This window comes from Triturus cristatus, chromosome 10 (assembly GCF_964204655.1).
Source record: "Triturus cristatus chromosome 10, aTriCri1.1, whole genome shotgun sequence".
NCBI lineage: Eukaryota > Metazoa > Chordata > Amphibia > Caudata > Salamandridae > Triturus > Triturus cristatus.
In genome coordinates this window covers 571,802,495-571,819,744 of record NC_140593.1, presented here as the reverse complement: position 1 = coordinate 571,819,744, position 17,250 = coordinate 571,802,495, and the positions used below count along the sequence as shown (strand labels likewise).

General features: G+C 51.1%; 1 protein-coding gene across 3 annotated transcripts in view; it reads right to left on the bottom strand.

Moving 5' to 3' along the window:
* ABCC1 (ATP binding cassette subfamily C member 1 (ABCC1 blood group)) overlaps window positions 1–17,250 on the bottom strand; it is a 1,390,768-nt gene that overhangs the window by 120,123 nt on the left and 1,253,395 nt on the right. For all 3 annotated transcript variants that reach the window (XM_085632083.1, XM_085632084.1, XM_085632085.1), the window contains one exon: window positions 9,654–9,820. In XM_085632083.1, the coding sequence (XP_085488209.1) occupies window positions 9,654–9,820 (167 nt within the window). The remainder of the gene's footprint in view (window positions 1–9,653; window positions 9,821–17,250) is intronic.

The following is a 17,250-nucleotide window of genomic DNA, read 5'->3' as shown; positions in this document are numbered from 1 at the left end:
TCACCACCACCTGCGCCAATGGGCCCAAATACAACAATTTGACCCAGCTAATGAACCCCGGGCCAAATCCGAATTTTGCCAGCATCGCCCAGATGTATGGCCACTCAAGCGTGTCAAACGCCATGGTGGCGTCTAAGGATGCCAAGATGGCCGGCTCCCGCACAAACGGGACACGCGCGAGCACCCCGTGCAAGCGTCGCAGATTAAGAGCCGTGTTGCGATGGGGTATAAATCCAGATTGGTCTTGGTGGACCAAGTCGCCCACCACACCGACCAACCGGTTGGCCAACACCTTGGCGAGGATTTTGGGTTCCGCGTTCAAGAGCGAAATTGGCCTGTAGGATGTGACCCGCTCACGGGGCCTCCCCTCCTTGTGTATCACCACGATCGTGGCCAGACGCTGGTCCGGCGGGAGGGAACCCTGCGAGTGGGCCGCCAGGAACATCGCGCGCAGGTGGGGCGCTAGTACATCCGGGCGCAGCTTGTAAAGCTCGATGGGGAGACCATTAGGGCCCATGGCCTTGCCGGACGCGACCGAGCGAATAGCCAGGGCAATTTCGTCCGAGGTGGGAGGAGCGTCCAGCGAATCCCTGTCCTCCACCGAAAGGGAGGACAGCGCTATGTCCCGAAGCAGGGAATGGGAATCCTCCTCCGAGCAGGGGGAAACCGGGGAGTACACCTCGCGGAAGTAATCCGCGAAGCAGGAGACGATGGCTTCCGGCTCGGTGACACGCGTACCATCCATCCTCTCAATCAAAGGAACCACACGACTCGCTCTCTCCCTCTTATCCAACCACGCAATCAATTTACCCGCCTTATCGCCCACATCATACAATCGTCCCTGTTGCTCTCTACTGAGGCCCCTGGCCGCCTCCGTGACGAGGGCCCTATAGGCCGCCTGCTTGAGGTGCAAAACATGCAACTTGGCATCCGTTACCCCGCTCCCCAGGTCACCCTCCAGTTCCACAATCTCGGCCTCCACCCGGGTCACCTCCTCCCGCTCACGCCTCCGGGCATGGGAGATAAAGGAGAGGGCCTCCCCTCTGAGGACTACCTTAAAGGCCTCCCACAGGGAGATGGCCGAAGAGACAGACCCCACATTCTCGTCAAAATATCGCTGTAAGGATTTGATCAAGTCGGCACGAATAGTGGGGTCTCGCAAGTACCATGCATTGATTGGGGCCACCCTGCCCTCCCCCCTCGGGAAGACATCAAAATGTAACAGTAATGGGGAGTGATCCGAAATACCCCGCGCCAGATGGCACACCTCTCCTACCCTCCCAGCGTGGGCCGCCGGGACCAGGATGTAGTCAAGTCGCGAGAGGCTACCATGGGCACCCGAGTGGAAAGTGTATTGCAGCTGCGTAGGGTGCTTTAGTCGCCAGCAATCCACCAGGCCCAGTGTGTCTAAGAGGCCGGACAGCCACGCCTGTGCCCGGGGGAGGTCCCTGGGGGGGTGACGATCCATAGACCCAGAAACTACCGCATTGAAGTCCCCCCCAACCACCAGCAGGCAACCCGGGAGGTCCAAGAGGAGGCGCCCCAGGTCCGCAAATGTAGTAGCTTGTAACCCAGGCGGGACGTACACTGACATGAAAACAATCACCCTACCCTCCATTCTACCCACCAGGACAGTGTAGCGTCCCCTCTCGTCATGGCGCACCTCATCAATCTCCAGCGGGAGCGAGTTCTTGATCATGATACCCACCCCCCGCGACCCCGAAGTGAAGCCCGAGTGGGCCACCAAACGATAGCCTCGCCGATTCATGGCATGGAAGGAGTTACCTATAAGGTGTGTCTCCTGCAAGAAGACAACATCTGGCGATATACGTTTCAGGAACTGCAGGACCACACCACGCTTAATCCGATCCCCCAGGCCGTTAACATTCCAGGACAACACAGCCAAGTCCCTACCCCCCATCATACATAGAAGCAATCAGTCGTCCCCCACAGAGCATTTCGAGAACAGCAATACAGTAAAGGGTTTGCCTTGCGGTGCGAACAAACAACACACCCCCCCCACCCCCCCATCCCAACAGAACTCCCCCCTCCCTGCACCCCTGCAGGAGCCCAGTCAGCCCCCCCAAAGTGCAGTGTGCCTGTCGCCCCATAGAGAAAGACTAACTAGTACCCCAGAGGAGGAGGGAAGCCCCCAACAGACCCCGTACGACCTCCATAGGAGGGGAACATACACGATCGAGAAATGGTAAAGAAGTATTGTCCCGAGCAGGGCCTATTATTCACCCCTTAATTCTGATCCGGCAGGCCCTCTCCACCGCCCGCACCCCCCCCACCCCCCCGGCCCCGATCATCAGGCAGAGTGTCCAACCAGTCCCCAGCCGCCTCGGGGCGATCAAAGAAGTGCGTGCGACCTTCCACCTCCACCCTTAGCTTAGCTGGAAAGAGCATTGAGTACTTTAGGTTCAGGTCCCGCAGGCGACGTTTAACACCGAGAAAACTCAGTCTCTGCTTTTGGACCGCCGGAGTAAAGTCTGGGTAGAAACGCACATCCATGTTGTCAAGCTTGACCGGTCCCTGTTGCCTGGAGGTCTGCAGGATAGCGTCCCTGTCCCGAAAGTTAAAAACCCGGGCAATGAGAGGCCGCGGCGGGGCACCGGTCTTCGGCCTGCCCCCAGGGACCCGGTGAGCACGCTCCACCGCAAAAAGCTTACTCAGGCCCCGGGGCTGCAGATGGGTAAGGATTAGATCTTCCACAAAAAGGTCGGCGGCCTCCGCCTCTCGTCCCTCCGGCACCCCCACAATCCGAACATTATTCCTCCTGGCCCGACCCTCGGAATCCTCCAGTCGCCGGTCCATCAGGGCGCTCGCCTGGCCAAGCCGGCGCACCTCCTTTTGGAGGGCCGCCACATCTGTCTCGAGGCCCGTTGTGGTGTGGGTCAGGGAATCGACCCGGTCATTCGTCTTAGACAGGTCTGCCCGCACCAGGCTCACATCCACAAGGACCGAGTCTATTTTTTGCGCTAGGGTGTCGAAGCGCTGGTCCACCGAGGCCTTCATCTCCGCGATGGTGCCCATGACGTCCCGGAGGGTCAGGTCCACCGGCTGGGCAGGCGGCTCCGTCAGGCCCGCCGGGGACGTGCGCGATGTCTCCGGAGATCCCTTCTGGAGAGTGTAGCGGTCCATACTGTTGGATTGGTGCGCCGGGCCACGGCGGGTTGTCTTCACCTTCGCCCGGTCGCCATCTTGTTTGGTGGACATGCTTGCTCTCCCACCGTCGTGCCAATCTCCTCAAAAGGGCCGATAGACCCGTTCACGGGGTCCGGGGGGGGAGGGCGGCCACCGCACCGCAGGACGATCCACAGCTGGCGGGTCAGCCGGGCACCTGGACAAGACCACACCGCCGCACCCCGCTTCGCGACCCTACCTCGCTGGAGGCGAGGAGGGCGCAAAAGTGAAAGTGAAAGCGCGGGGTACGCGAGTCGCCCAGCCGTGCCCGCCGCTGTTGTTCACTTTGTCCCCGGATCGCCCCACTACTCCAATCCGGGGGGCCGGCGCGGGGAAGGCCGCAACCTTCGATCGGCGCTCCCGCCGGTGTTCGGGGTCCGATTCGAACACGGAAAACGGGTGGCGCCTCAGCTCGGGTTCACCGACACAGTCCCCTCAAAAAGGACAGGATATAGCCAGGATTAATTCAGGAGGTCGCGGAGGTCCTCGGGAGCCTCGCACCTACGCGGCCATCTTGGTTGCGCGCTAGGCTCCTCCCACCCTCAGCACTCTTTATGAGATTCGAGGTAAGTACAACACAGTCTTAATTATGCATACATTAAATCACACAGGTAAGTAATACAGTTAGGCCCTAGGGGCCACGCAAACCATGTACTAAGTAAGTGGTAAAAGAAACACTGTCACGAACACAGGATAGGCCTAGGGAATCGCTGGGGCTACACTATACTACCAAAGGTTAGGAAGTTGGAGGCCCACGGGATTCTGGTGCAGAGTGGAAACACACACGCGTAATGCGTAAAAGTCGATAGAATTACTAACAGTTAGAAATTAACAGTTTTAGGACACTTCTGGTATAGCTAGAAAGTCGAGACTCGGAAACTAGACCCTAGGATAGTCAATACCCTTGTGAGCACCGGAGTACTCAAGTTACCTAGCCCACGGGCTGCGGGTGCATAGGTGTGAACTTGCGTCGGGTTTCGTCGTGGACTTCTATGGATGCCTGAAGGAAAGTTACTGACAGGCAGTCAGTGAAGAGTTTCCGGTGGATCCAAAGGAGGGGATCAAGAAGGAAGGAACCTGCAAGCAGAAGGGACAGAGTCTAGGTCACCAGCCAGGAGCCGAGAAAGGAACCAGGAAGGAACCAGGCGATGTCGTGAAGATGCAGGTGAAGAGGTGAAGCTTGTCGCAGCAGCCACGGGTACCAGGAGACGTCGAGGACGACCAGGACCAGGAGGTGAGCTGTCCCACGAAGGCTCTTGCTGTCGGCGGCGGTGAAGTCGAGTCAGGACCCAACAAGTCTTGGCAAGCGGAACCCACGCAGGATGGAGGACTTGGTTCTGGTGCAGACCAGGAAGGTCGGGGTGCTTCTCTTTCACAGAGGAGCGGGTGCCAGTCTGGAGGAGCCGGACCAGCAAGATGAAAGTAAAGGTTTGTCGTCGCAGAGGCTACTAGCCAACGGGCCAGCAACTGGACAACACGTCGAGCAACACAGGTGCAGAAGGGCCCCACGCAGAACACGTGAAGTGTGGGGAGCTGGTCTTCTTTGCAGATGGTGCTCGGGAGTGGGGCTTCTCAATTCCCCAAGCACAGCCTCGAGGGAGCCTCGGAAGTCGCGCTAGTCAGTTACTAGCCACTTTACAAGTCGCCGGTCCCACGTCCCTCGTCGCCTCCACGGGTCTCAGCTTCGCTGGAGTTGTGGATCTGGTTCAGAGGTGTCTGGAAGTCTCGGCACTGGTCAGTCTCTGCAGTCGTTCCTCGTAGGATTCAGTTGCAAAGCAAACAGCGGTCGCTGGATGGTGCCTGGTTGCCCAGGGTGGTCACAAGGGAGATTTCTTCAGTCTTCTTCCTGAGGTCGAATGTCGAAGGTCCAGAGTTTCTGTTCAAGTTGCAGATTCAGGTTAATCTCATTTAGCAGGGCTCAGCTAGCTACTGATATACTGGGCTAGTGGGCTGGGCTACCTGCAAGGTCCCTCCTATGGGTGGGAGCAGGAAGGGGGGTGGCTACACCCCCTTTCCTTTGTCCAGTTTTGCGATAGAGCTGGGGCTGGAGTGCCCCAGCACCGGTTTGAACTGGACTATGCATGGAGCACCTTGTGTGCCCCAGGCAGTGTCTAGTTTCTTTCAGCCCTCCCTGCCCCAATACACTAAAGGCTGTCTGGGGAGGTGCTAGCACCTCCCCAAGCAGGAAACCTATTGTCCAGGCCTCCCTGGCTGGGAGGGCTCCCAGCTGCAGGAGGTCAGGCTCGTGTCTGTGGCAGCAGCATCCATTTTGTGATGCTGAGGCTTTGGTGAGAGTTAAACAGCAAAGTAGGATTTTAACATGTCTCTTCCTCTAGAAGGGAGGAATAATATCCTCATCGCCAGAAATGGGGTGGGGGTAGTATTCCAAAGTGTTAGACACCTTACACGACATGTTTTGATAAAGCCAAACCATAGTTACCATAACCGTCTAAGATTATAAGGCACTTTAAGAGTATATGGTAGGCTATATCATAAAACAGCTATAAGGACATGGTTCAAAAAGCTGCAGACAGGCTCAGTTCATGCTAGAGCACCATCTCACATGTTACCAAGCACTCTGCCTCCAGGATTGTTAAGGCCTGCCATAGGAGTGGCTGATAGGTACACATGTGTCTATATATAAGGTAGGTAAAGGAATACTACACCTAAGCAAGGAGGGATTACACGACCTTGCCCCAGCTGAGTGATCAGCCAGTTGTGTCATAATGGAAGGCCAGGCCAGGGGTGGCATAATACATGCTGCAGCCCCTGGTAGGCCTAGGGTACACCTATGCCCTGGGTACCTAGGGTACACTGTACAGGGTCCAATAAGGTGATCCTTACCAATTGGGTATCTACCTAGGGTACATGGAGTCCATTTTACAGAGAGAGCAGACAGCCTGAGACCCTGAATGGCAGGATCTCAGGCCAACTAAGTCGAAAAACCAGCTAGACACTAGGCAAAAAGTTTGGGGGTAACCATAGTCAGATATTCACCTTCCTACAATGGAGAAGCCAAAGTACAGCAATTCTAACATTGCAAGCAAAGAGCAATGTTTGCATCAATAACAATTGTAGCTTAGGAGAGCACAATCAAAGGGCAACAGAGACTCCATGAAAATTAAAAGTCCTTCACTTTGCCTATTGTGAGAAGTTGGCCTGATGTATGATGTCACTAGTTCTAGTGTACACCTTATATCAGTCCAAATACCCTTATGGTGATTGGTTGTAAAGTCAACCTTATAGACCAGCTATCCTAGTGGTAGCATGGACAAGAGCAGTCTTAGGCTAAACTCTGAATGGCATGTGAAGCCAGCTGTGATACCATATATAATCCCTTGAATACCAAATGAAAGGACACCACAACAGATATATATATATATATATATATATAAAATAAAGTGTATTTATTCTAGACAAACCCTCAGCACTCTTTGAGATTAGAGGTAAGTACAACACAGTCTTATTTAAGCATACAGTAAGTCACACAGGTAAGTAATACAGTTAGGCCCTAGGGGCCACGGAAACCATATACTAAGTAAGTGGTATAAGGACCACTGTCACGGAAATAGGATAGGCCTAGGCCTAGGGAATCGCTGGGGCTACACTATACTACCAAAGGTTAGGAAGTGGGAGGCCCACGGGATTCAGGTGCAGAGTGGAAACACTCACGCGTAATGCGTATAATCGATAGAAATAGTACAGTTTTGAATTAAGTAGATTTAGGACACTTCCGGAGTAGCTAGGAAGTCGAGACTGGAAAACTAGACACTAGGATAGTCACTATCCTGATGAGCACCGGAGTACCCAAGTTACCTAGCCCACAGGCTGCGGGTGCATAGGGGTGAAGTTGCGTCGGGTTTCGTCGTCGACTCCTATGGATGCCTGAAGAAAGATGCTGACAGGCAGTCAGTGAAGAGTGTCCGGTGGATCCCAAGGCTGGGATCAGGAAGAAAGGATACCTGCAAGCAGAGGGGACAGAGTCAAGGTCACTAGCCAGTGACCACGTGGAACCAGGAAGGAACCAGGCGATGTCGGGAAGATTGCAGGTGAAGGTGAAGCTTGTCGCTGCAGCCACGAGGACCAGGGAACGTCGAGGACGACCAGGACCAGGAGGCGAGCTGTCCCACGAAGGCTCTTGCTGTCGGCGGCGTCGAAGTTGGACTAGGACTCACCAAGCCTTGGCAAGCGGAACCCACGAAGAACGGAGGACTTGCTTCTGGTGCAGACCAGGAAGGTCTGGGGTGCTTCTTCTTTGCAGAGAAGTGGGAGCCAGTCTGGAGGAGCCAAACCAGCGCTGAAGATTTTAGGGTGCGTCGTCACAGAGGCCACTAGCCAGCGGGCATGCAACCGTACAGACGCGGCAAGCAGGAAAATGCAGACGGGGCCCCACGCAGGACTCGTGGAGTGTGGGGGGCTGATCTTCGGTGCAGATGGTGCTTGGGGTTGGGGCTTCTCAATCCCCGGTGCACAACTTCGAGGGTGCCTCAGAAGCTGCGCTTGAAGATACTAGCCACTTTTCCCAGGTAGCCGGTCCCACGTCTCTCGTCGCCTCCACGGATCTCAGCACGGCTGTGGATGTGGATCAGGGTCGAAGAAGTCTGGAAGTCAAGGCTCTGGTCGGGCTCTGCAGTCGGTCCCTCGTAGAACTGGAGCAAAGCAAAGGGTAGTCTCTTGATGGTGCCTGTTTGCACAGGGTAGCCAATCCTTGGCCATAAGGGAGATTCTTCAGTCTTCTTCTTTCGTCGAATGTCGAAGGTCCAGAGTTTCTGTTCAAGTTGCAGGTTCAGGATAATCTAAAGTCTTGAGGCCCAACTCCCACTCTTATACTAATCTGGGGGGCTGGGATACCTGCTAGGTCACGCCTTATGGGTGGGACCTGGGAGGGGGGTGGTTACACCCCCTTCCCTTTGTCCAGTTTTGCGCCAGGACTGGGGCTGGTGTGCCCCAGCACCGGTTTGAACTGGACTATGCATGGGACACCTTGTGTGCCCCAGGCATGTCTCATTCCTTTCAGCCCTCCCTGCCCCAATACACTAAAGTCTGTCTGGGGAGGTGCTAGCACCTCCCCAAGCAGGAAACCTATTGTCCAAGCCTCCCTTGCCGGGATCACTCCCAGCAGCAGGAGGTCAGACTTGTGTCTGTGGCAGCAGCATCCATTTTGTGATACTGAGGCTCTGGTTAACTTTAACCGGGTAAGTAGGTTACAACATGTCTTCTCCCTCTAGAAGGGAGGGATAATATCCTCATCCCCAGAAATGGGATGGGGGTATTATTCCAAAGTGTTAGACACCTTACACGACATGTTTTGATAAAGCCAAACCATAGTTACCATAACCGTTTAAGATTATAAGGCACTTTAAGAGTATATGGTAGGCTATATCATAGAACAGCTATAAGGACATGGTTCCGAAAGCTGCAGACAGGCTCAGCTCATGCTAGAGCACCATCTCACTTGTTACCAAGCACTCTGCCTCCAGGATTGTTAAGGCCTGCCATAGGAGTGGCTGATAGGTACACATGTGTCTATATGTAAGTTAGGTATAGGAATACTACACCTAAGCAAGGGGTGATTACACGACCTTGCCCCAGCTGAGTGATCAGCCAGTTGTGTCATAATGGAAGGCCAGGCCAGAGGTGGCATAATACATGCTGCAGCCCCTGGTAGGCCTAGGGTACACCTATGCCCTGGGTACCTAAGGTACACTGTACAGGGGCCAATAAGGTGACCCTATCCAATTGGGTTATGCACCTAAAGTAAATAGTATTCATTTAGAGAGAGAACAGCAGGGCTGTGGGTCTGATTAGCAGGCCCACAGCCACATCTAAGTCGAAAACCAGTCAAGCAAAAGCAAAAAGTGGGGGTGAACATAGAAAGCAGAACCTACTCTCCTACACCTATCATGCACGTTTTCATGTCACCCACCTGCATCAAGACAAAGGGTTTATGGAGCTAAACAAAGTAAAATATTAACTATTATTTCAGGGGGAAAAGTTGAGGGAACATTGCAAAGAAGGGAAGAAGACCAAAACTATCACTGCCACAAGATATTTTTAATGCTATCCACAAAGAATTAGACATTTATTTGGTGGGACAAGTTATTCTACGTACAGAAGTCAATGTGTGACAATACTATGCAAGGCATGAGTATGAGGTAGAATGGTGGTAATCTTGACAAGAGATCAAGACGGAGGCTTTACTTCCTGGGATTATTGAACAGGGATAATTTAGGTAAAGATAATTTGCCAACTAAACTTAATTATAGATGCTATGGGTATTCCAGACTAAGAATACAAATAGAGGATGGGTATGCAGCTCATCACACATCATCCAAACACACAAATCTGGAAAATACAAAACAATTGCCTGGATCCCATAGATCAGCAGTTCAATTCCAATGGACTAACCAACATTTAAGGCCACATCTTAGCTCAAAGATAACATTTTGAAATAGAAGGGTCATTACCTGAGATTCTCCCCTCCTTCAGAACACTCATGATTAAGTTTGTCTGGAAGACCAGATACAAAATTCTTCAAGTGAGCCAGCTCCAAGGATGACCAAACTTCTTCGTCTGAGTATTTGTTAAAGGGATCCAGATTCATCCGCAAGGAGCCTGAAAACAACACAGGATCCTACAAAAACAAATAAAATGGTATACATGTATCCTAGGGTAACGGAAAAGTCTGTTGTGTGTACTTGTACCATATAAAAGTGCTCATAAGAATCTACATACAACAATGACATGCCAATGTTCAAGAACAGAGCTAAAATTCATTTTCTCCAACGAGTCTGAGACATGTAAAACAGGGTTATGCACGATGACATGCTGTTTTGGTACTTTATTGTTGCTAGAACCAACTCAGTTTTAATATCCATGTAATATTAAGAAAAACAGACATTTGAAAGAGCTGTGACACTGTACCTATGTGAGTGTATTGCTTTTTGTTATACTAACTAGGTGTTTGGCATGAACATTCAAAAGCCCTGCAGTTTGCATAATGTAGATTTATCTGATAATTGCCAGCATATTAGCGTCAATCATGCCAACACCTACATTGTATGGTTGAATTAATCCTCAAACCGATCTCCTTGTTTTAGGGTGAAGATCACATTGACTGCTTTGCATTCATTTTTGTTTTTAGCTGCTTGATACTACAAATGTGGCTAGGCGTATTTCAATCACAACAGTAAACTTTTGTATCAGTCATCAATTTAACTATAGACCCATTTAGCGACAGTTCATTAGATACTTACGTTCTGAGTTAACTGTTAATCTAAGAGTAAAGTTAACCGTCAGAAATATTTTCAAGATATGGCTAATAGAAATTGAGGTCACTCTGAGCTCATTCACATGTAATTACTATAATTTGTTTTAGTATGTAAGTGTTTGAGGAAAATTATAGATCTAGTTGATCTAGCTAGATCTAGTTGTCTACAAGGTTTCGGCTAACTAAAGAAGCAGTTTGGGTTAGGCCCCCCTGGTTGCTGTTGGACTCTCCCTGTCACCCACTATTTGTGTTATTCACATCTTCATTGACGATTTATGGCATTTGGCAGATGTTTATATTTTTTGCAATAACATTTTATTAAAGTTTTAAAAATACATGTGACCAAACAACAATATGTTTCCAACACTTGCAGCTCTGCGCTCAGAGACATTCATCGGGTCACAACCTTACTTAATATACAAGTCAATGTATACGTATAGCTCTGTACAGTTAACTCAAACGGAAAACAAATGGAAACAACATAACCCCCCCTCCCTCCTTCATCCCACCCACGGAATACGCCCGTTCCCTACCACTTATTAGGTCCCCCTACTATACCACTATTTCAATTATTCAAAGCACTCCGTACTCCTAGAAACTATAGGGTCTTCAACTATGATGCAATGTATCACATCAAATTCCAAATACTCAAAGCTCTAGGTTTAGGAGGCAAGTCTTGCAGCAGAGGCAGTGACTAGAAATACTTTATGTCTGGTCCCCATGTGACCTCAAATGTCTTCCAAGTCTTCTGGATGTCACAAAACATTTTACAGGGTCATGGCATGCCATAATTTCACAACCTCCATGCCCACGATGGGGGTTACTTTTTCCCCCAGAATTAATTTCTTTGCTGCTGCCAACACTTGGATTGCCACGTTCCGTATACCCCCACTTCCAAAGTCACCTGGGCGCCCAGTAGCAACAATACAGATTCCGGACTGCGGGTTGTAGGGATCCCTACAATACAATTAGTGTGACCGAGCTCTTCGAGAAGATTTGAATTTCAAGCAGCTCCACCAGATGTGAAGGATCGTGCCCACTTACAACCCGCACCTTCAACATTTGTTACAGGTATTACGGTACATATGCTGTAATCTTTGACGTTAAATACAATCTCATTCGTATTTTACATTAAATTACCCTAAAAAGCAGGCAATGTATCTCCTTCACGAGGTCCTATACCCTCTGTCCCATGTCTTTTGCTAAAACTCTGAACCCAGCCCTCATTCCCACTGTGTTGGTGAGTCTGCTTTTTAATGCCTGCGCTAATCACATGTTAGAGGGCAAATATGAGGCTTTTAGTAGAATCAAAGGCAGATACATATCTCTCAAATCTGTTGTCTAGTAGCAGCAACTTTGTCAAGTATAACGCCCAGTGTTTCAACTGCACACGAGAGTCTGGCTTGCTCAGTTAATCTGAAGTATTTTTTTACAATCTTGAAAGGACCTGATCATCTCCAAATGGATCAAATCCTTTAGTACTAAACCTTTTGCAAATCTCCACTTGATATACTGCTCCTCGACTCAAGAAAGGGTAAAAATTGTGGCTTGTAAAGTAACAGGGTATATGGTGAAAGGAGCGTGGAAGTCACATTTTTAACCTTGGCTAACCTCATGTCTCAAGCATTGTTTTGGTAACCTCTCATATGTACATATAGTCTGTGCTTGTGCTCTTTAAGTGACCACAATGCACTCGACAGGGATTGGATGGGCCAGGGCTCTTTCCATATATATATACACAATGTACTTTAGGTGATCACACAACAGTTTAACTATTACCTGCAAGTACTTTGCCCAGTAGTAGTGAAAGAAAAAAAGGGCAAACTACCACCCTCTCTTTGCAGGAGCCATAAGATTCTCTTTACTCACTCTTGCTTTGCCCCTCATGAATGTTAATAGAGCTTTTTGAAGGGTCTCCAATTCTGCTAGCAGGATCGCTATGGGCACAGAATAAAACCTGCACAGAAGACAAGATAGGACATTCATCTTAATAATGCTGTTTCTGTCAACCACAACACATATACCTCTTCAGTAAGCTAAGTCAGTGAGAATTTGTGTTTTAAATGGGTCTTCTTAGAAAAGAGCGGAAACCCTTTGAGACCCAAATCTCAAGTCTGTTACTGAGCTGGAGATATTGAGGTCCACATTTTTTATAAATGTCTTGGCCCAAACAAGAGGTATCAGTGAATTTATTCCTTGTATTCGATGTGAGGGAACACCAATATTGAGTATTTACGATATCCCTGTATTTACTTAAAGAGCAGAGGCGTGCTCAAATTCGATGAGAAATTCAACAGAATCGGGAGACTAGCCTTTAGGTCCTTAATAGTCAAAAAACACATTCTCAGAAATCAGACTGACCGTATAGTCCACTTTCCCACCTTTTAGGCATTTCATCTTGGATTCCACTCTGACAGCACACACCAGGGCCTCTATCACTAGTACAAACAAAATAGGGGAACAGGAGGCATCCCTTCCTTATGCATCTTCAAAGCTTTCTTTTGTTGGAGCAGGCGCCATTAACCTGCACTGTCACTGCAGGAGTCCGTTAATTAAACAGAATCCACGCTTTCTTATTTTCACTGTGAACAGAATATATCTCAAGAACTTCCAGCTCACCCTGTGAAATGCCTATTCAGCATCGAACGTCATCAGGATGGCATGAACCTAATCAGTTCTGCCTTCTCAACGATATGGCCCAATCAATACATGCTATCGGATCCCAGTAAGCCCTGAATAAAGCGGACCTGGCCTACCCCTACTAATGATGGGGATATCTTATCCAGTCTATTGGTCTGGGTTTTAGAGAATCAGTATTTAGAAGTGTTACGGGGTGATACGATGAACAGTACTCAGGATTTTTCTTGGTTTTGGGATTCGTGTGATTTCTCCGTTGCACATCATGCAGGTAACAGTCACTTTAAAGAGTTAACAACTTTTTTAATGGTTATAGCAAGACATTCATATTGGGCCTGTAAAAAGCCGAAAAGATGCCGTCTGGACTTAAGGCTTTCTGAGATTAATTGATTTTTTTAGCCAGTAGAATCTGCGGTTTCTCAATAGCTTCTCAAAATCCTATGCTCATGCTGGTACTATCGCACTATTAGAGGTCCATGCTTGGGAACCAACCGTCTGTACCCTGAACTCAGCTTCACAGGCTTTTGATAAAACTGGGCAAATGCTGGTCTGTTATCCTGCCCGCTCGTGACAAGCTAACCCTGTGTGGTATTAACGAACAAGTTACTTACCTTCGGTAACGATGTATCTGTAAGAAACATTAGTTAGTTAGATTCCTCACCTTAGAATATCCCCAGGCGTCAGGCTGGATCCGGAAAGATTTTTGTAGCAATACCCATTGCCTGTCGCTAGGCGTCGTCTGCGGCTCCGCGTCCGTCATCGGCGTACTTAGACGCCGCCCTCGCGCGCCGACGTCAGTTCTTATACATAGCTTTCCACGCCAGGGACGCTGAGCCACGCAAGAGACCGACACTGGTGCCAAAAAATCTAGGGCCCTGAAAGGGAGAACCTTAACCCTAGATGTCGGTTCGCAGAACGGGGAAGCTGGGTGAGTCGGTGAGGAATCTAACTAACTAACGTTTCTTACAGATACATCGTTACCGAAGGTAAGTAACTTGTTCATCTGAAAAAAACACGTTAGATTCCTCACCTTAGAATAGATACCCCATCAATACCAACCCCGGAGGTGGGCCTGCGAACCAAGATCACACCAGAAAGTCCTGGAGAACAGAACGGCCAAAGTGGCCATCTCTCTGGACTTGGCTGTCCAGGCAATAGTGCTTGGTGAACGTGTGCAGTGAAGCCCACGTCGCCGCCTGACAGATGTCCTGCAAGGGGACTCCCCGTCCCAGGGCAGTTCTCGCCGCTGTGGCCCGGGTGGAATGGGCTTTCAGCCCAACAGGAGGGACCTTTTTTGCCAAAGAATAACAGAGTTTAATACACAACACAACCCATTGCGAGATGGTCCGCTTGTGCACAGCTTTACCCTTCTTCGCACCTACATATCCAACAAAAAGTTGGCCATCCACCCGGAACTGTTTTGTGCGGTCCAAATAAAATGACAGCGCACGTTTTGAGTCCAGACGGTGGAGCCTCTCTTTATCTTTTGAAGGATGTGGAAAGAAGGTGGGCAGCGTGACAGATTGCCCGATGTGAAAGGGAGTCACGACTTTAGCAAGAAAAGGAGGACGTGTCCGGAGGACAACCTTATCCGGATGAACAGAAAGGAAGGGAGGCTCAGCAGACAGAGCCTGGAGCTCACTCACCCGCCTAGCTGAGGTGATAGCCACCAGGAAGGCAGTTTTCAGAGTCAGTAGACGAATGGGACAGTTGTGAAGGGGCTCAAAGGGAGCGCACATCAGAAAAGTGAGAACAAGGTTCAAGTCCCACTGAGGCATTACGAATGGAACAGGAGGGAACATATGAGTAATGCCCTTGAGAAAACAGGAGACAACAGGGGACTTGAAAAGAGAAGGCTGATAAGGAAGCCTTAAGAAAGCAGAGATTGCAGCAAGATAACCTTTAAAGGTGCCCAGAGCAGAACCCTGCTGGGCTAAAGAAAGAAGAAAGAGGAGAACCTCAGAATGAGGGGCAGAAAGGGGATCCACAGCCTTTGCTGTGCACCATGCCACAAATTTGTTTCACCGGCAGGCGTACACCGTCTTTGTGGAGGGACGCCTGGCTGCCAGAATGATATCACAGACTTCAGGAGGCAAGTCAAATGGCATCAACTGTCGCCGCTCAATCTCCACGCATGGAGGTGGAGGCCGGACAGGTTCAGGTGGAGGACCGTCCCCTGCTGCTGCGACAGAAGGTCCTCCTGAAGAGGCAGTCGTATCGGGGGATCGATGGACATACTGAGTAGCTCGGGATACCAGTACCTTCGTGCCCAATCCGGAGCCACCAAGATGACTTGGGCCCGCTCGCGCCTGATCTTCTTCAGCACTCTGGGCAGAAGTGGTATAGGCGGAAAGGCGTACAACAGACCGCAACTCCACTCGCGACGAAAAGCGTCTCCGAACGAGTGCCGCCTTGGAAAATCCAACGCGCAGAACTGCTGACATTGCGCGTTCTCTTCGGTGGCGAATAGATCTAACCAAGGCTCTCCCCACTGCAGAAAGAGACCTTGCGCCACGTCCGAGTTCAGTCGCCATTCGTGATCCATCATGCACCGGCGGCTGAGTTCGTATGCTCTGGCGTTCAGAGAGCCCGCCACATGTTGAACCACCAGGGTGATGCCCTGATGTTCCAGCCATGTCTAGAGGCGCAGAGCCTCCTGACAAAGGGTCCACGACCCCACCCCGACCCGTTTGTTGCAATACCACATGGCGGTGGTGTTGTCCGCGAACACCTGCACGACACTTCCCCGGACAGCGGGAAGGAAGGCTTTTAGTGCAAGTCGGATCGCCCTCAGCTCCAATAGGTTGATATGGAGCCGAGTCTCCGCCGGAGACCAGAGTCCTCTGATCTCCGCCTCTCCCATATGGCCCCCCCATCCCAGGAGGGACTCAGCCGTCACTACGACATGCTCCGGTTGGGGTAGGGAGAGGGATCTGCCGCTGACCCAATCGCGATTCGTGAGACACCACTGCAGCTGGATCGCAGTGCCCTCCGAGATCAAGACCTGGTCGGACAGGTTGCCTCAATGCTGGGCCCACTGAAACTTCAGGTCCCACTGCAGAGCCCGCATCCGCCACCTGGCGTGAGGTACCAACAGGATGCAGGAGGCCATCAGCCCCAGAAGCCGCAGCACCAACCTGACCGAAACCCAAGACAGAGGCCGGAAGATGGAAATCAGGGCCTGAATGTCCCGGACCCGCTGTTCCAGCGAATAGACCCGGAAGTGCGCGTAATCGAGTACCGCCCCAATGAAAAGGAGCTTCTGGGAGGGACTCAGGTGCGACTTAAGCACATTGATGTAGAACCCCAGCGAGTGCAGGAGGTCGGCCGTAGTCTGGAGCTGGGAGACGACTTGCTGGGGCGAGCCCGCCTTCAACAGCCAGTCGTCGAGATAGGGGAAGACTGGAACTCCTGATCGGCGCAGATGAGCTGCGACCACCGCCATCACTTTCGTGAACACCCGAGGGACACTGGTGAGGCCAAAGGGGAGCACGGGGAACTGAAAGTGCTCCTGACCCACCGTGAACCGCAGGTAACGCCGGTGGGCTGGCAGGACGGGGATGTGGAAATAAGCATCCTGCAAGTCCAACGCTACCAACCAGTCTCCAGGGTCTAGGGCAGCCAGAACCTGAACTAGAGTGAGCATCTTGAACCGGTCCTTCCGGAAGAAGGCGTTGACGCTCCTGATGTCCAAGATCGGGCGTAGGCCCCCTTTGCCCTTCTTGGGAACCAGAAAGTAGTGGGAATAACAACCACGACCTACTTCTGTAGCAGGAACGCGCTCGACGGCCTCTTTGGCCAAGAGGGCCGAAGCTTCCTCTCGTAGAAGATACAAATGATCCCCCGACATACGGTGGTTGTGCGGTGGCATGGCTGTAGGGGTCGTCTCGAAGGGGAGGGAGTAGCCCCTTCGGACGATTTGCAGCACCCACCTGTCCGACATGATGGAGCGCCAGTGGAGCAGGTGATGACGAACCCTGCCGCCCACTGGCGCTGAATGGGCCTGAAAGCTCAGACTAGGAAAGCTATGCCGGGGTGGATGTGGACTGACCGGCACGTTGACCTCTAGTACCGCCTCGGCGGAATCCACGTCCGCGTGCAGGTTAGATCTGCGGCCGGTGGCTGGGCGGACGTGAGGAGGCGCCCCTTCCTTGGCC